The sequence below is a fragment of the Monodelphis domestica genome, chromosome 6, assembly GCF_027887165.1.
Source record: "Monodelphis domestica isolate mMonDom1 chromosome 6, mMonDom1.pri, whole genome shotgun sequence".
In the NCBI taxonomy this organism is placed as follows: Eukaryota; Metazoa; Chordata; class Mammalia; order Didelphimorphia; family Didelphidae; genus Monodelphis; species Monodelphis domestica.
In genome coordinates this window covers 196564451-196592181 of record NC_077232.1, presented here as the reverse complement: position 1 = coordinate 196592181, position 27731 = coordinate 196564451, and the positions used below count along the sequence as shown (strand labels likewise).

Sequence of the window (27731 nt, the reverse complement as noted above, 5' to 3'; positions counted from 1 at the left end):
TCTCAAAATAACAAAACTATTAACCATGCTGGTCATCCAAGTGCTACATGGTAAGTACGGATTCCACAAATTTGACAGGTTAAAAAGAAGGAAACAAGCAAGACTGGTTAAAATGAAGAATTATAATGGATTGGTTCTAGACATTTATTTCACAAACTCATTTTCACCCAACAAGTTCCACAGATGGTCTACTAATACATTCTCATTTGGATTAAAATACAGCTCAAAAATAAACATTATGGAAACTAATAAGAAGATGAAATCATCAACACAAATTGTAATCAAATCCCATTTGTTCTTTAATTTTTTCAAGGCAGACTTATGACTATAAAGGTCTTTGCTTCTTGATACTTCTAAATATATTGCTGTAAATCATATTGAATATCTCTGTGTGTTATCTTTTTACTTTTCCCTAAATTCAATTTGATAGTTCTATAATAATTCATAGATTTATATCTGAAACAAAGGCATAAAAACATTTTAAAGAAAGAAAATATGGCTTTAACAGAACATAAACAAAGTTTAATGATTTGAAAATTTCCTTTAATTTTCAAAGAATAACACGCTACTACCTGGGTATGACCATAGAGTTGAGCTACTGACTAAATGGATTCAACATTCAGATGAGTTTTAATAATATACATTTTGAAAAGGGTGATGGGAATTGTGACTTCCTCCTGGAATGTTGCATTCTTTTAGCTTAATAATTACAATAAGCCTCACAGACACTGAAGAACCCTTGAAATAAAGAAATCTATAAATCTATATAAGCGAGTCTACCATGAATGCTCTCTTGAGCATCTGTGTGTGTGAGCAACCTGATGCCAAGAATGGAAGTGAAAAAGCACAAAGCGATCACCAAGTCTTAACACTAATACTTAGAAAATATTAAGCATTTCCTCTAAGACAGACAAAATGACTCTAAAAATACAAAGGGATAAGCATAATCTATTTAGGCATATCAGTATTATGAATTTATTAGTTACACTGCAAACTAACAAGTAAATGGTTAGTGTTAGGGGACCACACACAAATTACAATACCTGAGATTTAGTGCATTCCTTTGAGCCAAAATGAAATGAGTGCCATAAAGGAGGAAAGGAAAAGATGAATATTATCAGACATGCTATAGTACATTTGCCAAAAATGAAGATAATGTTAAAATCAGGTTAAGAATGGCCCTAGATCACCTCCCCGCTCCCAACCACTGGCTGGATGTATCAATGCTCTATGCATAAAGGTGCCATATAGGCCATGCAAAAGCAGTGCACTCAGTACTGAAGTATTTGTGCAAAATGATCATGCAATTCATTTTTTATCAACTCTACTCTATTCTTTTTTCCCTGCTAGACAACTTTCTTTAAAGTACAGTGTGCTTGTTAAATGTAACACATATTGGTCCATTTCTAAGGAAGACAGCTTAATCTACTTCTTTACACTATATGATAGCATTCTATGGATAATTAAAGTATTTTGCTTCTTAATGCTGAGATTTGTTTCATTTAGGTGAAATAAGAGTCAAATAATGTTCAGTTATAATAAATTTACACAAATTAGGGGTCTAAATATTCTTCAATCTTCAATCCATTGCATTAGCATGAACATTTTATAATTGTTTTCATCGAGTTTATTTCATAATTCAAATAGCAATAAGAACCAACATACATTTATAATAAGTTCATATTTTTATCTCCCCTGTAAACAAACATCTCTATTGACCAGAGTAGTTTTTAAAACATTGTTTTCAAAGAAGTGTTTTAGTAAGCAGAGTAAAAAAATGTGAACCAGCTTCAAAAAAAGGAGTTGGGTTCAAAACGGATAGACAGTATTTCTAAGAAAAAGTGGGTAGCAAAATATTGACTTTGAAATAAATGAGCAAACTAAATAAAAATATCTATTGCTGCTATTTCACCCCCCCCCCAAAAAAAAGGGGAAATAAAATTCTATTTATTAATAAAAGACTTTTAAAAAAATCCTAACCTTCTGCTTTAGAAGTGAATAGTGATTCTAAGGCAGAAGAGTAGTGAGGGCTGGGCAATTGGAGTTAAGTAATTTGCTCAGCTAGGAAGCTTCTAAGGCCAGATTTGACCTCAGGCCCTCCAGACTACAGGCCTGGCACTCTATCCACTGTGCTACCTAGTTGCCCCATAAATTTCCATTCTGAAACAAAATCATAAAATCTTAAGTTTAGATATGGAAGAATCTTCCTTTCCAAGTGGGAGAGTCAAGACTTGAATCCTGATTCCCTGGCTCCAAGAAATGTCTTTGAATCATTCCTACAAGCATAAATTCAAGGCATTTTGGGGGAAACAATTCATAATACTCTACCCTATCTGGATCTATTTACATTTATGTTGTCTATCCCAACAAAATGTAAGTTATCTGAGGGCAGGAATTGTTTTTGCTTTTCCTATCAGTTAGAATAAGGTCTGGCATTAAGTAAGCTCTTAATAGCAGCTTGATTGATTGAATGACACATGGACTTTGAGTAATGGGAAGTATTTTTATGATAATAATATTTTATACAAGTTACAGAACATGATCATGGTATACAGACTTCCTATGGTTTTTGTGCTAGATTAATAGTGAATATGTTATTTTCTCTTTGCCAGAGAATTGACAACAAAAAAACCTTTCATACATTTCTAATACCAACCCTCCCAAGCAAACAAAGCTGACTTTGTGGTGAATAAAAGGAAACTCTATCCAAAAGAGCTAAATAAAACGACTCAACTATGAAATTCATGCTAAATTAAGAGTTAGTGGAGGGAGAGTTGATGGCCAGGATTGCACTAAGTATGAAAATTTGTATTTGATAAACAAAATACATCAAATGTTGGTATAAAATAATCTATACTTCAATAAAAACTACACAAATTCATGAATTTGTGACAAATCAATGTCAAGCCTTAAAGTCTGTAATGTACCCATTTTACAGTTACACTCACCATCCACAGTAATAGGGAAAAGGTTATGAATGAGATGAGTGGGGAAATTATTAAAAATAAGTCAATCATGGCCTTTTATATATATTTATACTTTTGTTTGTTTGTTTTGTTGTGTTTAAGGACCAAAAGGTGACCATGTTTAAGAACCAAAGGCTATTCACATAAGGATATTTTATATGCCATTTACTTAACAAAAGCTTAACAATATGGTGAATTTGGAGAACTAATAAATCAACCCAAAAAGAGTTATCAAGAGACATAGATTCTAATGCAGATTGCCACTGACTAAATTATGTTCTTGGGCAAACCAATGAATTTCTCTATAGCTCAGTTTCTTCATATGTAGACTTAGAAATTATAAAGTACTATTTCATCTTCATAAATATATTTTATTAGCAAAAAGAGTGTGCAACACTCATTTTATTAAATTGTCAAAACTTGAAGATTTTCATCACATTTTATATCTAATGAGTAGCAAAAAAAAAAAGAGCAAAAATCACTTTTTAAAAAATTCTTTTCAATATAAAAATTATGTGGCTAAAATGAGGCCACATCCTATCTTGCATTTCAAGTTAAAGATTCATTAATAAGATATTCCTTCCCCAAAGTAAAAATTAGCCATACAGATCTACACAGATTTACCAACACTACCACATTTAAAATATCCTTTTTGAACAAGAATTTTCCCAACAATCTAATAACCAAAACTCTACTTCTAAAACAAAATATTTTAGTAACTTACCGTATGATAACCTCTAGGTAAAGGTGGCTTTCCAACAGGGTAAGGATCCACAGTATCAATAATTGTTTGTCTTTCACCTTTCTGGTTAATTTTTCTAAATCTCCTTCTAGACTGTCGATGAGAAGCTTGTCGTTGAAAATATTCTTCATTTTCATCCATATAGTCCACCTAAAAAATAAATGGAAGGCTTATTTTTCCCTCCCAAAAAAACATGCATGTGGGCCTTCTTCCATTGATAAAATCTATGGATCACATTCAGTTTCAGTGGATGACCCATATTCCTTTGCTCTTAGCCATGTGTAGGCATGTTTTCTAGACAAATCTTCAGTGTACTGGAGCTCCTCTGAAACCAAGTGCTTCTTCCTGATATTTAATTTATGAAGGGGCATTTTCAGTTCTACTTTGGGAAAATGTGGTTAGCTATGAACTTCCTGCAATTCCAGTGCCAAGAATAGTTTTAAGTTGTCTTTGTACTGACTTACATGAGAAAGAGATCAGAGGACATATAGTAAGCAGCTTATTGGCTAGAGGAAATGTTACTTTTTCTTAACCAAAGCACAGGAAGTTGATCTACATGACTCAATTGAAAAATCCTCTAATCCCAAAATGACAGTTAACAAAAGGAATCTGGGAGATTATATAAGGAGTTCTCTTATAATTTAATATGTGATTTTTTGGTAGTTAAATAGCATCAGCTATTTATTTTTCAAAGTAACACTTTACTTAGAATACTTTAAAAAGACTAATGGACAAAGTAGATACTCTTAAAAAAAGCAAACTTTAAATTCTTCTTCTACAGTAAATATGTAAGTAAATGAATTAATCTTTTTGGATATCCTATAATATGGAATACAATTTATACTCCAAGATTATTCTCTTATATTTGGAAAACTTCTAAGGGCAGGGAGTCATATATGGAAAGCTATAGGATTTTTTTTTTAATGACACTATAGGTGCACAAAATCCCCATTAAGAGATGAGATTGCTTTTAAAGTCCTGCTATTAGAAATTGCTATGGCAGTGCCAACAACTTCACTTTAACTGCCTTTCCAGTCTAACATTATTTTTTTTTTATTGGCCAGGAAACAAAGAGTTTTCATCAACTAAAATCAAACCTTATAATAAAAAATCTCCTTACTACAGACATTCCTCTCCAACACAAGAGGATCTAACTCTAAATCCCCTCAAAGAAAATTGCCCAGAGCTGACCACTAGAACACAACTTTTAATGAAAACTTTGGACAGCCATGAATATTTTAAAAGAGTATTAGTAGTAGTAGTCTCTCAGTAACCAAGGATGACAATTGTCTTTGTGCGTTTTTGTGCACAAAGACACTTGTGCATGAAGATTTAAGTGGAAAAGTTGATGCACAGAGACAGTCCCACTCTCTCAGCATTGGAAGCCTGGGTCCATTGGCATTAAAAGTCATTACACCTGGAGACTTCCTCAGCTGCATTGGATGGCCGTGTTGTCTTTTTGCATTACTTAGTTTTAAATTGGCATCATGGAAACATCATTACAAAATTGCTTTTGCCAAAGGTATCTATACTCCACCTAAAAACTTTGATCCTGAATGTAAAATCAAAGCTAGATTGCATTAACAACTTTTATAGAGAAAACAAACTTTACACTTATAGCATACTAAAGTTCTGCAAAGGAAATGAAAAATAAAGTCATTGCTATTCATATTCCTTGTTAATTGTCTAACATGTGAATTAAAAAAAAAAACTACTCCACCTTACTCAGATCATAATTTAGAAGATCTGATTTAGCTATTTCCTGATTAGTAACAATGGAGATACTTGGTTTAACAGAATCAGGTCTTGGGAACTCTACATTGCTCCACCCTACTTAGTTTAACAAAGTCAAGAATTCCTGCACCATACTCAAAGATTAAGTATCTGAGGAAATGGCCTTCAACAGACATGTGCAGAAACAGTGGACAGACCCCTGGGCTGTCCTAAGTCAAGCTAAGATATCATTGATAGATGAGACGCAGGAAAGTGCCATAAAACCATCTATATAAGCCACATCACTTCCTCTCTCCCTGGAGAGGCATCTCTGGTTGGCAGTGTGCTAAGCATTCCAACATCTTGGCATGGTGGCATTTATTTGTCTGGGTTTTGGTGGTGAGGTTTCCCTTGAGATAATTCAGGTTCAAGCATCTTGGCTGAGCCCTCTTGGAGTTCAGGCTGATTCTTTCCCCTTTCACACTCCAAACCCTTACTTTCTAGATCCCCTAATCTTCCCGCCTGGTACAAACCAGGTGGGAGAAAATCCTACACCCTTTTCCTTCTACCTTCTTCTTAATTTCTTTCCACTATATTAATTAAATCATGATAAAATTTCAGACTGACTTGGGGATTTTTATTTTTTATTATTTTGGATATCCATGGCGACCAATAATTAATATAATTTAGTTCACAATGCTAAAATTATCCTTTACACAAATTAGAATATATCAGAGTACTTTGGCTCCTATAATCCAATCCATTATTTAAAAGTCCCTTGATCTTCTTGAAATTAAAAACTGAAAAGAAAAAGTCAGTTACTTACATCTAATATTTGCTCTCAAGAGGTCTATTACATTGCTCATTTAGTTTTCACCTCTCATCTCAAACAGCACTATGAAAGCTAAATACTACAACTCAAGGATTCTTGCCAAATTCCATATAAATAGCACTCAAAGATTTGATACACAAGGTTTATGAAACAACTCACTTAACTTGCCTTCTTAGCTTTTTTAACCAAAAATCTCTAAATAAGCACAACTATCAAGTTCCTAACAATCCTATGAGGAAATAACAATTCACATTTCCATTCAATGTTACAAAGCTCTAAGATGTTTTAAAATAAAAATTCTTACTTGGAATAGCCACATACATTTTTTTAAATACAGTTTCTTAGAGGAATTTAGTATTTGGGGAAAGTAAGCACACAGGAATATACTTACCACAATCATTTCAGATGGTTCCAAAACAATGCATTCACAGCCTCGCCTAAAACTTCCTGCAGAACGTTTGCCAAAACTGTGGGAAAAGATAGATAATCAAAACAAATTCAAAGCTTGAAGGCACTCAGAACATATAGCTAAACACTCTCCTAGTTAAATAAAAGGAATAGGAAAATCAAACAAAGGTCTACTCCTAATCAAGATTCATTCTTATCAAGAAACTTGACATGGAGAGATTTGACATGAAAAGATACTACTTTAGCAGAAATTTAAAATTTTAGACTAAGCTCCAAGTTTTCAAGGATGCTTGGTAACATAAAATACTTTCCAATTAAGTAGTATGCATTTAGCACAATAATTGAAAAATGTTAAGCACTTAATAAATGCTTCATCTAATCTTTAACTAGCTTGAATACCATACATAGATAGCAGACGAACAATTGTAATGTGCATTAGATTTTATTCGTGAAGTCATCTATAGATTTAATAAAACACAACTAAGTGGTGTTTTAAATTAACCAAGCCCCAACCCTCATAGAAAACCATTAAAAAAAAAATCAAGTAATCAATGATATGAGACAAAGACTGTGTGTCCTGTTAAATTCAATAATCCTTTATTGATAATTACAATGTGCAGGACTCTGTGCCAAATAAATGAGTTGTAGTCACTGCCCTCAAGATGCTTAAAGAAAAAAATAAAATACTGTCAAATAAGTATTATTTGAAGTTGGCTATGCGAGCAGGAAAAAAAAAAAAGAAGCAGCTTTCATCTCCCCACTCAATGGATAAGCAAAAATGATAGAAGATGGGAATAACTGATGGAAGAGTTAAAGAAAGATAGGCATACTAATGCATAGCTGGTAACTATGAATTGGTCTGATCGTTGTAGAAAGTCATTGTAAATACGCTAAGAAAGTGACAAAATTATCCACATGTTTTGACCCAGAGACCTCTTTCTGATATATTACACACACACACACACACACACAGGAAGTCAATGAAAAAAGCAAGACCTCAAAGAGATAAAAATGTTTATGCAACCAATTTTTGTAGTAGCAAGGAACTGGAAATAAAGTCCAAAATAAAGCCAAACAATTAGAGATAGTTAAACCATGGTAAATAGATAAAATGGAATATTGCTGTACTATAAAAAATGATAACTATGGTAAAGGGAAGCATGAAAAGATATACACACATATATTTATCTCTGAATTGACGCAAAGTAAGCAGAATAGGGAAAGCAATGTTGAAAAAGAAAGAATAAAACAAATTGAAACTGAATGATAGAAAATTTTAACAATCAAATTTGTCTCCAAAGAAGGGATACGAGAAAGCCTCACCACACCTTCTGTACAGAGTCAGGAGGCTGAGGATAGGGAATAGAACTTAAAGATGCTTACTGAATTTGACCATTTTGCTAACTGTTTTTTCCCCTCTATCTTTGATTTACTCTAAATTATAAGGCATCGAAGCTCTCTAGGATGGTGAAAGAGGAAATAAATGTAGGCAATATAAATACCAAAGATATCAATAACATTTTATTTTATTATTTTTTTCTGTCACATTTAAGAATGTCAAAGGCTAGCAATTGGGATTAAGTCACTTGCCCAGGTATAGCACTGCTAAGAAGTGTCTGAGGCCAAATGTGAACCTGGGACACCCAGTTCCCAGGTCTGGTGCTCTATAGTATTTTATTTTAAAGCAAAAGAAAAGTAAACTTAAAGTAAAAAGTGAAAAAAGGATAAATTACTTTAGGAAAAATAAGGTTTATAATATATTTTATTTTGTCATCAATGTAGGTAATTTTTTATAGATATGAATCACAACGCATTTTATTCTTCTTATCCTTCAACTTTTGTTTCAATCTTATGATAAATATACCAGAAGGGGAAATATTAATGAAGCTTACTAAGTGCTATCATAAAATTTTTAGGACATCAAAAAACATTAACTTTTGTCACCACAGGAATAGAAACTGGACCCATAACTTTACTGGTATAAGGGGAAGTCCCAGATGAAGAAATTCTCTCTACCAGAGTAAGTCAGTATTATTTCTGTAACTTACCCATAAACCCTGGGTCACAGAGCCAGTATGTAAGAGGTAAAATATGTAGATCTTCCTGACTTTAAGGTCAGATCTCTATCTATTACTCCACGCTGACTTCGTTGTATATTATACCCATTATATCTATTTTTCAATTGGCAAAATAAAATGGTTTCCTTTGATTAGGCAGGTTATAGCTAACACTAAACGATTTGGTTGATTTACAAAAAGGAAATGAAATAACTTTTCAAAGAAAATGCTTATATCAACTAAAAATGTATTTATACATTTCCATGGTACTTCTAAATATTACCTAGAAAATGAAACTGGCTCCATTTCCCCTAAATTTTCCCTTACAAAAATAGGATGCAACTAGATGTTATTGCAGAGGGTTATATTGCTTAATAACAAACTATTTTTGCTTTCAAGAAGTCAGCCATATTTTATATTGTGACAAGAAAACTCTGCTCTAGAGTGGAAATTTTGTGAAGGAATTGTTTTAGTGGGGACCACATTTCCTGTGCACTTTCTCCACCTGCTTCCACCTATGACCTTGAACGATGAAGGAGATTGAATATTTACCCATGACTATCTAAAACTAAAAGTCAATAGGTAGAATAATCTAAAGCCCAGAAAAATATTTCTTAAGGTCAGGTGCTACTTGATAAATTATTTGATATAGGAGTTATTTGTTGAAAAGATTTGAAGACTAAAACAAAAGGCAGGGGTGGTGGGAGTTGGGGATTATCACAAACAGCCAGATGATTCATTGGATTGAGAGGCAGGAGAGGTCCTGGGTTCACTTACTAGCTGTGAGATCCTGTTTAAGTCATGTAACCACCAATGCCTAGCTTGTACCTTAAGCCCTTCTGCCTTGGAACTAATATACAGTATTGATTCTACAGGGGATGAGGAGAGGCGAGGAGGGGAAGGGATCTAGGAAAAACTACTGATGATTCTTCCATAGCCACTCTGAAAGTATTAAAATTCCCTTTTTTGAAAATAACCCCTCTCCCATCTCACCCTAGCCCACCCAGAAAGGACTCTGGCCCATGTCTAAAATGGGGATTGTCAGGGCTTTCATGCCTATTGGTGATGGGATTGGATACATGAGTGGCCATTGCACTTCCTAAGAAGAGGGAAATAGGAAAAAAAAAGAAGGGGGGAAGGAGGGAGGGAGAGAGAGAAAGAAGGGAAAAACTAAAGGACTGGAGAGAGGAAGGAATTTTTAACAAGCCTGCATTTCTCTTTTTGAAGACTACAAAAAATTACAAGCATTATTCACAGGATGAAATAAAAACCTTCAAGGGATGAAAGTTAAATATATGCTCTTATATAAATTGTATTTAAAGTCAACATATATTAAAGAAAAAGAAAACCCAAAATCAGGAGTTTCTGAACATTTTTTGTATTATAGACTATTTTATCTACAAGAATAAAATAAAATGCAAAGGATTACAAAAAAAAAATATCCAAAATATTTTTTAAGTTTGCAAGCCACAAATTAAGAACTTCTGACATAAAAAGATAACAATTACAACCTTTTCCCCTTTCCTAGAGTCTATCATATTTACTAGGAAGTCCTATAGAAAAGAATTCAACCTTTTTAATTTGCTAGGTTAACCCATTAGGATCACCCGTTCATAGTTCTAAACCTAGAAGTCATCTATTCCAATTCTAATTTTATAGATAATGAAAAACTTAAGACAATTCGGGGCAGGAATTTGAATTTATTTCCATTGACCCTAAGCTCAAAGCTTCAAATTTTTTGCCTTTTCCACTAAATCATGCTGCCCCCTTGTCCTTCAGATTAGTGACGAACAGAGCAAACAACTGAAACTAATAAATATCAACTGGTGACTGGTGACTAACTCACTGGCAAAATTTTGAAAAGTTGGTATGACAACCCAGGCACAGCAGGTTTGGCCATCTCCACCATCTAGGGCAAAGGTGCCAAACGCTAGGGCCATAAATCTGCAAAACTCCTGTGGATGTAGAGTGTGACAAGATTAAAATGTAATTGGGAAATATTTAATAAAATAAATAAAAGTATAGTTAAACAAAGATAATGTTAATTTATGATTTTCTATGACACTTCTGGTCATGAACAACCGAGAAAATACAAGCTAAAATGTAACAAACTAACAGCAGAAAGCTAATCCATAGACTCTAAAATGTTCAGTACGTCAGCACCACTACCACAACTAAAGTCCAATAGGTCTGCATCCAGTTCGTAGCAGAACTCAAGTCAACCCCCAGCCTCCTCTCAGTGTCTCAGAGAACCAAAATGCAACTTCTTACTCTGGCTGTGGCAGCAGTGTTCTGATCTGTCAAAGCACTAAGCTAGATAACTGAAGATCAGAAAAAACTAAAGTAGGGTGATGGAGTGTGGGTAGATCCATAAAGCCTGACTGAAGCAAAGGGTCCAGCATGCCCCCAAAAGTCTCTTTACGAAGAGACTAAAACCAATGAAACATGAAATGCCCACCACAGGAAGAGATTGAAACAACTTGGAGGTCCAACTCCCAGAGAAATACAATCCAAAGGGAAGGAGTCAGAAAACTAATGAAAATGTCAAGAAAACAGTATGGAATTACTAAAGATGTCAAGAGAAAAATTCAGCTTTAAACATATTAATTGATCCTCATAAAAAAAAAAAAAAAACCCTTAGGTTCCTTGTAAACAACTCAACTAGACTTTCTTTAGTGCCTAGAGGTGGACACTAAATATAACAGCCAAGCCCAGATCTCCCCAGACTCCCAAACTCTTTCCACTAGTCTATATTACCTCTCGACTTAGCAATGAAAGATGACAGCCTCCATTTTATATATAAGGAAGCCGAGATTCAAAGAAATGAGCTGCCTTTTCCAAGACTTGTTGTTCAGTCATTTTCAACTGTATCTGATTCATAAGCTTATTTGAGGTTTTGTTGGCAAAGTACTGGAGTGATTTGCCTCTTCCTTCTCCAGTTTATTTTATACATGAGGAAACTAAGGTAAATAGGGTTAAGTGTCTTGTCCAGGGTCACCCAGCTAGTGTCTAAGAAGCTTGAGAAAAAGCCAATAAACCAATAGGAAAGATATTAATAATATAAAGGAACATAACCTCCAAATTAGAAAAAAGAATCCAGACACCTATAAATAAATAAAAAGAAAGACAAAGAAAAATGCTACAATTCCTGATAAGGAAGAAGATCTAGTGGATTCCTATGTGGGAATGTTCAAAAGAGAAATAAGAATTGTGAAAGTAGAATTTATATATATATAAAAGAGAAAAACAGAACTAGACAGACTGCTCCTGTCTATTTTCAACTTTGGGCAATTCATGAAATGAATGTTCACAGTCATTTTGACATATATTCACTCTGCTACACTGCCCCCCAACACAGAGAGCCCAAAGGGGAAAAAAATATTCCACACAACACTAGGAAAAGAACAGGGCTGTCAATTCTCTTGGGAAAAATCAAGGAAGAAACCACTCAGGCCCTACCTTGACGCAAAAAGTCTTGACACAAAAAGAAAATAAAAATATTACAAGACAGAATTATCACCCCACCCAATTTTCAATCTTTACAGAGTAGAAAAAATAAAAAGGCAGATCATTATAAGGTTTAAACTGGAAATAAAGAGAGGAAAGGAAAGCTAGAACTATAGGGCAAATTTTGCCACTCTAAGTGTATTTTGGTACAAAAATCTGGCAGAGAACCTAGACTCGAGGCCCAATTCCACTGCTCACAAACTGTGTCAGATTAAATACTTTAATATACTTCTCTGAACCTCCTTTCCCTCATCTGTAAAATCACTTTAATAATACCTGTAGCATCTTGGTCCTAGAAAAGAACTCAGCTTCTCTAGACTAGCTCTTTCACCTCAACAGAGGCAGACATCCAAAAGATGACTTGGCCACACAAGTAGCCAGGGGTGGAATTCAAGACTCAAACCCAGGTATTCCTGATATTCCTGATCCCAAATCTTTACTCCACCACGCTTTATATTTTGCAAAGTGGCTTGTATGCATTATTTTGTTTTTGATTTTAATAATGACAGAGAAGTGATGGTTTTAGGTCTTAGAATAACATTTCTGTAGAGTTTGTTTTTCTTGACATTTATTTCAAGGAATTAGTTTTCATTTTTGGGATGCTAGATGGGAGGGCAAGAAAACAGATATAGGTGATAAGCAAAAAGGATCACATAGCTACTAAGTGTTTAAACCTGGATTTGAACTCAGGAAGATAAGTTTTCCTAACTACAAGCCTGACATTTTATTTACACTTCCAAGTTGGTTATGTTGAGGGACTTAACTTATATCAGGAACAAGCTTACCATTGATCCCAAATCATAATCTCATGTTTCTATCAATGTCATAAAGTTGAACACTTAGGTACACAGAGTCACAATTCTGTGTATCCCTCAAGGAGATGAACTTTGGAAAATAAGAATTATATGTAAATAAAAGCATTTTACAGATGAAGCAATTTAGAGGGCATATTACTATTAATTTTAGAAGGGATATGCATGTATAGGCCAAGGCAAATGCCCAATAAGTGACACAGCCAGGTTTTCTTTTAAAATATATATATATATAATTATTTCATCTGAATCTGTGATTTCTTTGATATAGGAGAGCCAAGTTTTCTGATGCCAAATGCAGTGACTTCTACTAAATATTTTTGGGGTAAAGGGGAAAGCAGTGCTTCATTCTAAAAGGAAATCGAATTCTGATAAAATGTAATCTCCTTGAGGGTGAGGGTTATATTTATTTTTGTCTTTGCATTCCTATCACATAACATAGTACCTGGCACATAAAGACAATAAATGTTTGTTGATTGATTTTAGAGAGATGTTGATTTTTTTTTCAATATACCTCAAAATATTAAGAGATTAATTTATTAGACAGTTTTTCTGGTTGTCGAGAAAGTAAATATTCCTCACTCTTCAGCCAAGTTATTCATAATGAGCTGCTTTGGAATTCAATCTACGACCAGATTTGTCCTTAAAGCTATCAGGCTTGGGAGAATCTTCCTATCCCAATGCCTCATCAATGTAGGATTTGAGTGAAGGGAAAACAGTAGTGTAGAGAATGAAACAAAAATATATTGCTCTTGTAAAAGCTGCATTACATCTACTTTTCTCACTTGATATTAATCCCATTTTATATAATGATAATAGCTAGCATTTATGTAGACTTTTAAGCCTCTGCACAATGTTTTACAAATATTAACTAATTTTATCTTCAAAACAACCTTGGAAAGTAGGGGCTATAATTACCCCTATTTTGCAGATGAGGAAACTTACACAGAGTAAATAATTTTCCCAGTCACATAGGTTCAGAAGTATCTAAATCAGAATTTGAACTCAGGTCTTCCTGACTCTAGGTCTACTGCTTAGCTATCTATTAGTCACATTTAGCAATTCCTGCTTCATTCTTGCCCTAACATTCACACAATCTTATTACTGATATGGAAACTGAGGAATGATCTCGAGGTTTTTCATTTCCAAGGTTCCCCATACTATACCCATCAAAGCCAATACCTGTGAGAGGTGGCAGAGGATAGTGGAAGGAATGCTATATTTGGAATTAAAATATTCTGAGTACAAATCTTAGGCCCATCACCATCTACTATGTTATCTTAGACAAGTTATTTGACTTTTCTGGATCCCAATTCTCCATCTATAAAATGAAGAGGCTGAATCAATTGAAAATTGGCTAACCAAATAGTGACATGCACATATAATAAATATCATTGTACCATAAGAAACAATGAGGAATAAGAAAACTATGAGAAATTCCAGGGAAAAGAGAAGAATGATAAGAATTGATACAGAATGAAATTTTTAAAAAGAAATGAAAAAATTATTTACAACCATTGTAACCATGTAAATGGAAAAAACAAAAACAAAGGACTGAATAATTCATCACTTTAATGACTAAGTTTGGTTTCAACATGAGATAAAGATGTATATGTTTCCATTGAGTGAACAGGTAGGGAATAAGGGAGTACAATATTTCATAAATTTAAAGATTTCGGTTGATATATTAGATTTGTTAAATTCAATTGTATAAATATTTTTAAATGTTTTTACAAAAGAATGGAGAAGTTGAGAAATATCTTTGGAAGTAAAGGTGATATAAAACCCAAATATATGAACAGTTTTTCATTTAAAATTTTAAATAAGGATAAATTGACTATTTTTCTTTATGGTGCTAGTTTACTGAAGTCTAAAGTGGTTTGTTACAAGAAACTTGGCTGAAAAGTACTAGGGACTCCCCCAAACCGTAAGTAAGGAAGTACTTTTCAGTCTTCCCATCTTCTTTTGATCCTAATCTCTTTGATTTCAAAGCTAATGCTATTACAAAAGGACAGTAATAAAGAAGTGTGGAGGAATGAGTATCCTAAGAAAAGATCACATTTACTAGCAAGGTAGTAAACATTCTTTTTAGGAAGAAGGGCCAAGAGATTTAAAGGGTTTATCTACCCCAATCTATTCTCCAATATTCTAGAGTAGTAGTGTCAGACTTATTAGCTTAGAAAATCACAAATCAGCATTATCTAGGATATGCTGTATTTTAATTTATTAACATTAAACATGTACCAATTACCCTTCTCTGAAATTTCTCCCTCCACTAGTACTGCAGGTCTTGCACTTCCACTTTGACCAGAAGTAATACAAACTGTGGTGGCACTTTTAAACGCAGTTTATAGACAATTCTGAGAATGCTATCCACATCTAGTGAAAGAACTGTGGGAGTAAAAATCCAGAAGAAAACATATGACTTATCACTTGTTTATTTGGATATATGATTTGGGGGTTTGGTGTTAAAAGATCACTTTATTACAAAAATGAGTAATATGGAAATAGGTTTTGAGTGATAAGATATGTTTAACCCAGTGGAATTGCTTGTCAACTCCAGGAGGGGAGAGGGAAAAGACAACAAGAACCATGCAGCCATGGGGAGAAATTGTTTTTTTAATTAAAATTTTTTATTAAAAAAATTAGTTCATATACTTGTGTTGCTAACACTAATGTTCATCTGAACTTACTTGTTTTATCCCTATTGCTTTGTTTTGTTTTGTTTTTTAAGCCCTTACCTTCTACCTAATACTAAGTATTGGTTCCAAGGCAGATGACTAGTAAGGGCTAGGCAAGTGGGGTGAAGTGATTTGCCAAGCACAGCTAGGAAATGTTTGAGGCCAGATTTGAACCTAGGACCTCTTGTCTCTTGGTCTGGCTCTCTCTCCACTGAACTATCCAGCTATCCCTTATCACTATTGTTTTTTGAATTTGTGATATTTATTAGCTTTGGTCACACTAGATGCCGACCTGAAACGAGACATATTTATTAATCAGAAAAGACTGCTCCCATAAATGCCTTGGGACAACAAGTGTCTTTTGGTGTCTTCAGATCAGCAAATAAAACTCTTCTTTGATCCTTTTTCCTGTCAGTCATTCAGCGTACCCTGACTCTGGCCTTCCATTTATCTGATTTCAGTGTGAACTCCCCCCAGCTTCCACACATTTAATTTTGGGGAATAACTCATTTTAAGTCCAACCTGTATCACTGACACCATTCTATAACTCATACAACCCATCCCCAGCCCCAAAAAGCATTATGTTTTCAAAAAGCCAAATATGCAAATTCTACAAAATAAGGATTTCTTCCTGTCAGCTTATCTCTAAACACTTCCTTGCAAAAGCTGGTTTTAGTGCTTTTACTATGAGATCCTTAAAAGTCACATCATTCTTTTCTACCTTAAGGGAACCCAAAATAGAGCATAATGGAATCAATGACATATTCCTTTTGCATCTCCTTTTATACTCAACTAGCACATGGAATTCAGAAGCAAAGGTGAGCCAGAATTAATCTTTGTTTTGACATCAAATAAGATGGAGAAATAGAAATTGTCAAATATTTATGAAGTTTAATGTTTCTACAGCTGCAAAAATGCTATGGCTTTCTGGTATAAAGAAAAATTCAGATTCAAAGCTACTCAAGAAATGAAAGAGATCTCAACAGCCAACCCCTTTAGCCATTCTTATAAGCTAGTGAGCGGTGCAATATACATAAGCTAGTAGTTAGTAGAAGTACCCAAAATCAATTGTTAGCTTTTTTTTACATACCATAGAAAAGAGAGGCATATTTCCCATATGCAACATCATCTGTTTCCTCCCCGGGGATCAGAATTCACAGGAAAAAAAAAAAGCAGAAAAAGTGGAGACTGCATTCCATAAGAACCTAACATGATGTCAAAAGGCATTTAATGCTGTTGCAACAGATCAGCCCTTTCCTAAGGAATCACATATTGAATGGCAGGGTGATTTTCCAGTCCCTCACTCCAGTCCTCATGGAGTAAATTTGTCCCACTGGTCCCTGAATATTGTCTCCCACTACCCCAATGAATATGTGAAATGTATGCTACCATTGAGTATTCAAGTTTCCCAGGCAGACAGGCAGCAGCAGAATACAGAAGGCTGTTCTGTCAAAGTCCTCAAAGTCCACCCTTTGTATGGGCCTCCACATTCCTTTTTTATGTCAGTGAAACTACCCATTGGAATGCAACTCCTCTGGGCTGGAATGTCAGTTTTTCCATGAGCTGCTATATACAGAGCTGTGGAAAACTGTAATCCATGATAATATAGAGACAGGTAGCCCTGATTTTACTAAATAACTAAAGCTAGCAACACCCAAGGCTACTAGGACACATTCACTTACACTACCTTTTGTAGCAAATGCTAAAAGATAGACATTTGTCAAAAATTCCGGGTCTTGTCTTTTAAAAAGAAATGGAAAATCATATTTCCAAACCACTCTGAATTTACTGAGTACAGACCTACATAAAAAAAAAAAATTATACTTGGGACTCCCTTCCCATGGCCCACACATGGAAACTTGCAAGAATGACTAAAGAAAAATCATTTACATGGACCTGCTAATGCTATCAAATGCATCCTCTACGGGGTGAACATTGAGATACACATGAATTACAGAAATATGCCCAAAAGGAAGCCTGACTCAAATGCCACTTAATAGTTTAACAATTTTGATGTTATTTTCATATTTTTGATAGTAGGGAAAAAGTAGTCTATTTAAACCAACTATCAAAATATTAAATAAAACTCATATCCCCAACCAAAATTTAGCATTCAATAAAGCCCCAAACCTAAAAATCCAAACAGAAATTGCCCAAGAATTAGAAATGTGAAATTCGAAAAGGAATCTTAGTTTTAAGGGTTTAAAATTTCCTTTGGTACTTATCAGAAATATCCTAACACAATAATTATGATCTAAATCCTTCTAACCTAACATACCTTATAATAGCACAGATTTACGTCTCTGAATAGCAGTCCTCAATATGCAGTAATTACCAATAAAGAGACCAACAGACATTTCAAGGAGAGGTCTCCTAGTTGAATTATTTTGTCCTCAGTTTATGTCGCAACTCAGCTACTTTAGGCAGCGTCACAGAAGAAGCAACCATTTCATATTATCAACATTTTTATTCCTGTTCCTTTTTTAAACAAGACCAGCATGTACTGCCTTCAATCTCTTTCAGGCAACAGCACTACGGGCTGCTATACTATCTACTCCATGCCTTTTCTCTACAGCATTTCTCTGTGTTTTCTCTCACTGAGTTCCTGATTCTGAGGCTGCATGCAGGGAAGATGAGAGCCAACATTCCTTCTTACACTAATTTCCTGCTTGGATGACCCACCCACCTCTCATGGCTGCAGTTATGTGTTACACATGTTGTATAGGCACTGTTTCCGCATACCAGCATCATGACCTCAGCCACTGCCTGACAGATGCTCTTCATCAATTTCTATTAATTCATTATCCACTCTCTCCTAATTCAAGGGCAAGTATGGAAATCTGCAGTGCCTGGTCTCCCATGAGTCTCAAGGTCAAATACTGAGATGTGCTTGACGATGCAAATTCATTGTTAAACTTTCCACGTGCTGTGTCTGCCAAATGGTAAGGCGCTTGATTATTTCCAATGGACCAATCCTACATCACATACCTGGTTTGAGTGATAATTGTTGAAAGTCATTTGGAAGTTTAAACCAAGATGGGATAGACTATTCTTGTACTTTATTCACATTTAAATCAATCAATCAAAAAAGTATTTACCAAGCACTTACTTTGTGCCAGAAATTTTGATATGCACTGCGGATAACACATTAAAAAAAGAGGTTGAAATGGTTTCTGCCTTCAAGGAGTTAGCATTTTACTGGGGAAGACAACATAAAAAATAACTAGCTATATATAGGATAGATATATAGAGTACATAATAGGTCATCTCAAAGGGAAGACCCTAATAACTGGGAGGACCTGAAAAGGCTTTCTAAAGATGGGGTAGAAGTTAAAAATTGAAAAAGGATCAAAAAACTAAGAAGTGAAGGTGAGAAAGAGGACTATTCCAGATAAAAAGGACAGCCCCTGAAAGGTATAAAGGTGGGGAAAAGAGGGTCACATTCAAGGAAAAGCAAGTTGGCCAGTATATCTAGACTGTAGAGTGTGGTGAGAAGCATAACGAAAGAAGACTAGAAAGATGTGGGGATGGGGGTTGGGGGTTGGGGGTGGAGAAAAAGGAGAGAATATTATGAAGAGCCTTAAGGGCCAAACAAAAATGCCAATCAATGTTGACCCTAAAGGTAATAGGGAAACCCTGGAGTTTATTAAGTGGCACAGAGGATGATAGGGTCAGACTTACTCTTTAGAAAGATCACTTTGTCAAAGAAGAAAGAAGCTAAAAGGTAAGACTGAAATAAAATGAGGAAAATGAACAGCTTTTTTGATACTAGAGAATAATAGGATTGCCTTTTCTTGGTTTATGTCAATGTAATTAAGCCATCATAGAACTCTCAGTTGAATCCATCTAGCAAATACTGCAAATAGATCTCTGTTTATCACATAATAAACTGTAAGGGTCTTGTGGGTAAGAACTATGTGCTCTGTACTTGTATATCCTCAGTATTTGCACAGAGCTTTGCAGGTAGTAAAAATTAAATGAATAAAAAGTCCTGAGCAACTGCATTGTGTATACAGAAATCAATCTGTTTACATCAAAACTATGGTCTCTAATAATGTTCCACTTATTATGTCAAACCACCCAATACTAAATAAAGACACTGCTTTAACTCTAAAGGGATGGGCCTATAGAAGCTGAACAAATATTGTCCCACCTTCCTCATATATGGTTTAATAATGCAGGTCACTGAGTCATGCACTATTAAAAAGACATACAGTTACTTTTCTAAATGAAAAAAATAAAGATCCTGCCCAAATGGATAAAGAAAACTGAGAACAAGATAAATTAATACATGTATGATTCATGTGGCCAAATAGAGATTCAATGGACCAATTTGTGGCCACACTGAGACAAAAAAAGCAAGTTAAACCTTCAGGAACCTCTTTTGTAAAGCCCAATTCAAATAAGTTAGGTTTCTTAAAACACAGCATTTATGCTTCTCTGAATTTAGAATATTTTCTGTCAAGGGAAAACAATGAAAGCTTTACATAAAATATTTGCTAAAAAATTGTTAGCTGTTTTCATTATATATTTTAAAAGTTCAGCTTTTTTCAGAAGTTTCCAATTTCCATCATCCAATTTGTATGACTTGTGATAATTCCTGGACTTTGATAAGTTATATGATCAGCAAAGTGATCGTGAATAAAGATGTTGTTTCTCTCTATCTTGATACTAACTTTAGTAAACTGGGCATAATTGCCTCTACTTAGAAGTGGTATGCAAAATAGTTCCAATTCTGTTTTAAAATAAAGATTATAATTTCATAGTTTTGAGAATGGAAGGGACCTAAGGGGTCACTGACCAATTCTTTCATTTAATAAATGAGTCAACTAAGACCTGGAAACATGAAATGACTTTCCCAAATTTACACAGGTAGCAAGTTTTAGCCTAACTTATTTAATCACTTGATAACATTTTATAACCTTACTAGCTAACTTGCTACAACATAAATTTGCACAGTGGGCATATGTTGACCTACCTTTCAAGCCTTTGAATCATAACCAAAGCAATATCTCCACTGGTAATAGAAAGGGTATGGGTTTTTTTGGTCTGTATTTTCTTCTGTAATATGACTAATATGGAAACCTTTTGCATGATTTCACATGTATAATCAGTATCAAATTCTTTGCCTTCTCAAGAGAAGGAAGAGAGGTGGGAATGAAGAAGAGAATTTGGAACTTAACATTTTACACATATTTGAGAAACATTAAGTAAGAAAAAAATGGGTAAATCAATCTGCTCCCCTATGGTTCCACTGACCATTTTTACAACTTTCCAAATTATCTCTTTATTAAATGTAAAATCCTTGAGGGCAGGGGCTAGCTTTGCTTTTCTGTTGTCATCCCCAGTACAGTACATGATATTTAGAACTTAATAAATATCTCTTAAATTCACCCAGTGACTGACATCCAAATAATAACATGAATTGTTATTCAAAAATATTTATAATCAAATGTGATTCTGCTCTTTTTGTGATGTAACTTCTTTTGATCTATCCTTATTATTCCTATCTATTTCTTCCTTAGCTCTGGCTTCACTTACCTTTATACCCATAACCCAGTGGTTATCAACCACTACCCTAAGGATTCTCTTGTACTTGTATGTCTCCTGTACTTGCACCACACAGACCTGGGAATCCTCACCCCTAAGGATAGAGTCACTCATGCTCCAGAGATGCTAGGCTTCTCCAGAGACAGCTTGCATTCTAGAAATTTATAGTACATAATCTCAGGGTAGTTCTTACAGCTGCTCGATCATCTTTTCTACTCTTTATTGACTTGGGCCTTTCAACCCACATCAGTGCTCCAAAATTCTATTTTTCTCTTCCTTTCCCTATTATCCCAATTTACAAATGACCTAGCGTCAGATTTTAAAAGACCAAGGCTATCCATAATGGATTCCTTTAGTTCCACTCCTCTATTCCTCAAAACTTCCTAGTCTCACTATCTTTTCTGTCTTCCATTCCCTAAAACCAGAAAAGGTATCCTGAGTCTCTTTGCATGAATTCCTCTACCTGTAGAAGTGAACCCATTCTCATAGCAGACACTTGTCTCCTTCTCCACTGATTCCTTGCTATATACCAAAACATATGTTCAAGGCAAGCACATTAAATAACACACATGCTCACGTCTCTCTAAATGCTATTAAATCATTATTATTGCTATTACTCCAAAATCACTAATAAATCTTTTGGAAAATTTGTCAACACTTATTGCCTCTACTTTCTCATTAGCCATTTCCTTCTCAAACCGATGCCATTTGGCTTCCAAACTCCTCCTAAGTTTGGATTTCCCTCAAACTTGCTCCTCTTTGCAATTTTACTTCATTCATCTGTGCAATCACCATTCATTCGCCCCGAGTCTCATTTTCAAACTGTTGGTGTTTTGGGACCTTTCTTTCTTATCATCAGTTATTTCCAGGTCTCATACTAAGGCCCATCAGTTCTACCTCTGCAATTAAATTAGGTTTATTTCAATAAGCATTTATTATGGACCTCCTATGTGCCAGATAGTATGTCAGCAACTGAGTATACAAAGACAAAAATTAAATACTAACTTCCTTTGAGTGGCTTCCATTCTAGTAGGAAGAAATAAAATATACACTGATGAGTAAATGCTAATTCTACATAAAAGTAAATTTAAAGAAAATTTAGGAATGGTGGAATATACTAATTGGAAAAATCAAGAAAGATCTCTAATATTTTCCACAATTCTCCTGTTTACAGCCTTCATTACAGTCTGCTTAGCCTACAGCAACAGTGATCTCACAGGACATTCTGTCTTGCCTCTCTTCACTTCAACTTATCCTTCACATAGCTTCAATAATTTCATTTCTTATAGCCAGAGATGATGTATAGATGTTCCTCTTCTGCTCAAAAAGCCTGAATGGTTTCCTATTGCAAATTACATAAATTTTAAATTCCTCTGAATGAAATTCAAAGTTTTCCCCAGTAGTACCAGTAGGTACTACCCTCCACCTTCCAACATCTTTCCAAACTCAACTTATATTGCTATTTTCCACTTTTAGTCAAACTGGATTCTTCAAAGTGCCCTCCTTCTGAACCTATTTGCACTTTTTCCCTTATATATGCAATATCTTCCCAACTCTCTTCTATACCACTTCTATACCACTATTCCCAGTCTTTAAAATCCAATTCAAAACAAACTTTCTCTATAATATCCTTACCTGATTCCATGAGGATAAGACCTTCCTTTCACATACTTCTTTGTTTTACAAATTTGTAATATTTTTAACTTGTTACACTATATATAATTAATTGTATTTCTCTTATATCATAATATATAAGCTCTATGTTCTATAACTCTAGATACTGTTTCATATCTAAACTCTGAATATCATTAGTTACCTAACATTGGACTGCATATAGATTCAGTGCTTCATCTTGAGTGCATAAATGAATGAATGAATGAGGAAAGGGGCTGGTTTGTTTTGTCTCTATAGGCCAGAATCAGAATTAACAGACAGAAATCTAGGTTTCAGCCCAATGTGTAAAAAATTCTTAATAATTAGAACTTTCCATTAGAAAAACTTCCCTGGGAGGCAATAAATGTTTGGATAGCTACTTGTCAGGATTGTCAGATTCCTATTAAAGTGTAGGTTTTAAGGTAGGACTAATCAATGCTTAAGTTCCCATTCCAGCTCAGATTTTATTATTCTAAGAAATAATGGCCAAATTTTAGCATCTTAATTCTCTATTTCCATTCCTCTTTTCCCTTCCAGCATTTAAAAAGTATTGCTAAAAAAAATACAATAGCAATTCATAAAAAGGGAGACATAGGGATATATAAGAATATGGAGGGCAAGTGACCTAAATCATATTAATATCTAGCCAGCATTAGCAATGATGTTACTTGATTCTAGTCATCAAATATATAACTACCTTTTTTCAAAGGGGAAGTAACTGATGAAACATTTTCACTCAACACCTCACATAAAGACTCTTCCACACAAAAATAATTATTCAAACAAATCTCATGAACAATGATTTCCTCCACAGTATCAACAATTGGCCTAACTGGCTAAAGCCAGGTCACTTTTGACACATCATTTCTGATAGATAGCAAAGTAACAAGGATAAATCTTAGAAACGACACCAAGCCCACAGCATGCCAGGCAGTGTTGGAGAGGTTGGGGCTCACACATTGCACATCAATAGCTAGGGAAGACAAGAGAAGGCTAGATCAGTATGAGAAGGGTACCTAATTCTGACTCCAACCCAAAGGCAGATATTAAAAGCCAGTCAGATTTGAGTGTGTTACTACATAAGGACAAGGAAAGGGATAAAGCCTGGGATATCAAGGCTATGGGCAACTTCTGAATGAGGAAACTCTCCACAAATGCTATAAAATAACACATTTTCTGTGACTTCTGGTATGAGAGGATTGACTAGAACACTGAAATGTCAAGTCTGGATGTGTCAAGAGTTCAATTTGAATTCACTTCATTTGGCTAGTTCTCTCTACACTATGACAAAAAAAATTTTTTTTAATTTAAAAATTGTACTAACTATTTGACCCTGAGCAAGTCACTTGGCCCCAGTTGCCTAGCACTTGCCACTCTTCTGTATTAGAACAAAGACAAGTCTATGATAGAAGGCAAGGATTTTATTAAGAAAAAATTTAATATAATAAAACAGTACTAATTACCAATATGGAGGAATATATGTACTTTCTAATTTCTCTCCCCTGTCCTCCACTGTTTTGGGGTTGAAAGTATCTAGAGCTTTAAACGATCCATACTTTTGTAATTGAGCAGAGTTCTGGATAAATATTGAGTGTGTAGGTAAGTTCAATAGTAGTGGCAAAACAGAATTTGGAAAACCTGGGTTCAAATTCTGGATCTGTCGCTTAATACTTATATGAATCTTCTTGTGCAATTATTTGATTGTTTCCTCAACTGTTAAAAAAGAGAAAGGGAGTAATAGGACTAGATAGTCCCCAGGATCTCTGAATCAAGAAATAGGCCACATTGGTAACTGAAATAAATCAGCCAAATTAGGCTAATGAGTGAGAAGGTAGTAACATGGTGATCTATGGATAATTCACAATTAATTTAAAATGGAATTAACCTGCAAGTGAATAATCTGGTGTGCAACATACAGTACATAGTGACATATCTTCTAATCGTGAAAACTAAGAAAAAAGGGAAACAAATGGCTGGCTGATGGCCAATAGCAATTTTATTGCAGAGTGAGAATTAAAACAATTTTCAAATCAGCCTATCACTGAGCATTAATAGTAATTGGATATTGAATAGGTTCAAAGAACTTGAAAGCTAGAATAAAAGAGTTTAGGTTTCATAAGCTAAAATCCCAATACTACTGTTGCCTTACAAGTCATCTAGTCTATTACCCTCTTTTTACAAATGAGGAAAGTGAGCACTAAACAGGTTAACTGATTTACCTAAGTTTATACGGTGGTAATTATCAGAGCTGACATTCAAACTCAGGTCCCATGACTCCAAGTTAAACACTCTTTCCAGATTAGTCATTAAATGATATAAAATGACCTTTTAGCTGTTTCTTTTTTAGATTTAAAGCAGAAAACACAGTAATTAATAGTTCGAGTACAGTTAATAATATTGACCCTGGAGATTATATTTACAGAAATATATTCAATGTAGGCATGATAAGTGCCTTTTGAAAGCGCAAAAGTAAAAGCTAATATCAAAGAGCAATAGAGATCTGGGCAACCACTCAAATCTACTATCCCAGCAAAATCAGTAGATCAGAAACAAAAAACAAACAAACAAACAAACAAACAAAAAACTGGCAGCAAAGAGAGTGGCCCTAAAATAACTTTTTTAGTATGTGAAGCAAGGAAATAATGAAAGAGAAAAACACAATCAAGAAAGTAGAGGCCTTTCTTAAGGATCTGACATTTTTTAAAAACTGAATGTGATAGGTATGTATACTTAAGTTTTCTAAGCTTATTATCGAAGGTAGCCAGCACTTGGCCTGGCACATAGTAGGCTTTTAATAAATACTTACTGGCAGGTGAATTCCAAGTGAATCATGAAACATTGTAAAAGAAATTATTTAATATAATCTGATCATTAGATTAAAATTATTAGGGAAAACTTCAAAATTTACAATTCAATACCCAACAAGTTTGAGGAAATTCACCTCCTACCAAACTTAAATTACTAGAAGATAGTGAAGATAAGTCTAGTAAGTGTAATAATATTTACTACTAATAATAAAGTCCTTAAAGGCAAGAACTGTTTTGATTTTTCTCTCTGTACCTCCAATGGTTGGCATGGAGCTGGGTTCTTGATGTCTTTAGAAAATATATGTTAAAATGAGTTGTTAAATAGAGAACAAGATGGAAACTATCTAGAAATGAAAAAAGACTCAAAGGAAGTCAGAAATAAATGATAAAAACTTGTATAAACAAAACTGTAGCAATCAATGTACATTTTATTTTCTATACTAAGAAAATACAACAAATAGTACAACAAAATAATAATTATTCACACAGACATGCATATAAGGTCTATTCACTTGCATATATTTTTATAAATAAACATGCAACCCATAGTTTAAGAAATCTGTTTCTGGAGATAGACACATGGAAAAGCACACCAACAAACCACAAAACCAATATGTTCAATTTAAACTATGCTAATGTTAGTTAGGTTATTTTAATATTCAAATTATATCTCCTTTTGAAATCAAAGGAAAAATAAATAATATACAATTGAAAATACTGCTAAAGTAATATATTTCAAAAATTGTAAGTAAAAGTTCAATGCAAATTATCAAATAAATATTCAAGAATTCATTTAAACATCACTAACAAATACAAAATGAAATGAAAAGTAATTATCACATTTATTGAAGTCTTAAATTGTGTTAAACAGAAATTTTCATCTAAAAAAACTTTCATTGCCTTTTTCATTTTCATTTCATTTTCACAAATCTTCCCTTCTTATAACATGTTCTGTTTTTCTTTCCTTTCATTGAACTTGTCTAAATATACCTATTACTTAGACAACTTTAAATACAAAGCTAAGTATTTTATATTTTAAGCCCTAACAACAGAGAAGTCATCCTTAAATTTAAAAAACAGTTGGCATAAGCAACAGCTATTAGTATGTCCCTTTGCCTTTAGTTACAGTCATCAAATTCAAGCTAAATAATTTAGCTATCCTATCAAAAGTGACATTAGATTGTGAAATTCTTACACAAGGAAAAATAAGAGAAAGCTTTTGTAGACAAATTTTAATCATTTTACCTTGGAAGTCATTGCTGTAACCAAACAGTCATTCGAAGAAAATATTACACAGATTATAAATTCACCTGTTTTTGATTCAAGGGCCAAAGTGATTTTTCATATGAAATGAAGTATAATATACTTATGTTAGGTATCTTCTCTTTAGCAATACTTAATGTTCTTTTTCATTAAAAAAAAAAAAAGAACAGCAGTACTCTGAGACTTTGTGAAGCCCGTATTTATACAGACAAAACATCTGGAAAGTAGTAGTTATGGCAACCAAATCCCCAACTTGATGCAGCAATTCAACTTTAGTCTCTGGAGTATAGTTTGCTCTGTGTCAGGTATCTAAGCAGAAAGTGATTGAGGGTGCGTCAGGTCGTGTACTACCTTAGATTTCTTATGCTTTTCAGAATGGAGAATTTAGTTAATTTCCACATGTTCAACAGCAATTTCCAGTAGCTCAAAGGTAACAACGTAAACTAAATAAATAAATGAATTTGTTAGACCAGCATTTTACAATTTCATTTTGTTATTATTAAAGAGGTTCCTGTTTTGTTTATGTTTATTATAGCTTTCTCCAGGCATATTTCCATTCTCAAATAAATAAATGACTCCTACAGTACAATCGATCAAGAATTGACCCTTTTCTTAAATGTCACAAACTCTGGGCACAGAAAACTAGAAATTGTGTTAAAATATAATATAGATTTTATGGGTCATATTCAGTATACCTATGTAACATTATTGCATAAATCTCAAATGGCTATATATGTTAA

General features: G+C 34.0%; 1 protein-coding gene across 10 annotated transcripts in view; it reads right to left on the bottom strand.

The window, feature by feature from the left end:
* RAPGEF2 (Rap guanine nucleotide exchange factor 2) overlaps positions 1-27731 on the bottom strand; it is a 315781-nt gene that overhangs the window by 134529 nt on the left and 153521 nt on the right. For 6 of the 10 annotated variants that reach the window (XM_056802818.1, XM_056802822.1, XM_056802824.1 and 3 more), the window contains 3 exons: positions 6645-6720; positions 3691-3858; positions 1044-1061 (listed from right to left, as the gene is read on the bottom strand). In XM_056802818.1, the coding sequence (XP_056658796.1) occupies positions 1044-1061; positions 3691-3858; positions 6645-6720 (262 nt within the window). The remainder of the gene's footprint in view (positions 1-1043; positions 1062-3690; positions 3859-6644; positions 6721-27731) is intronic. The other 4 variants (XM_056802819.1, XM_056802823.1, XM_056802825.1 and 1 more) reach the window with 1 other exon arrangement.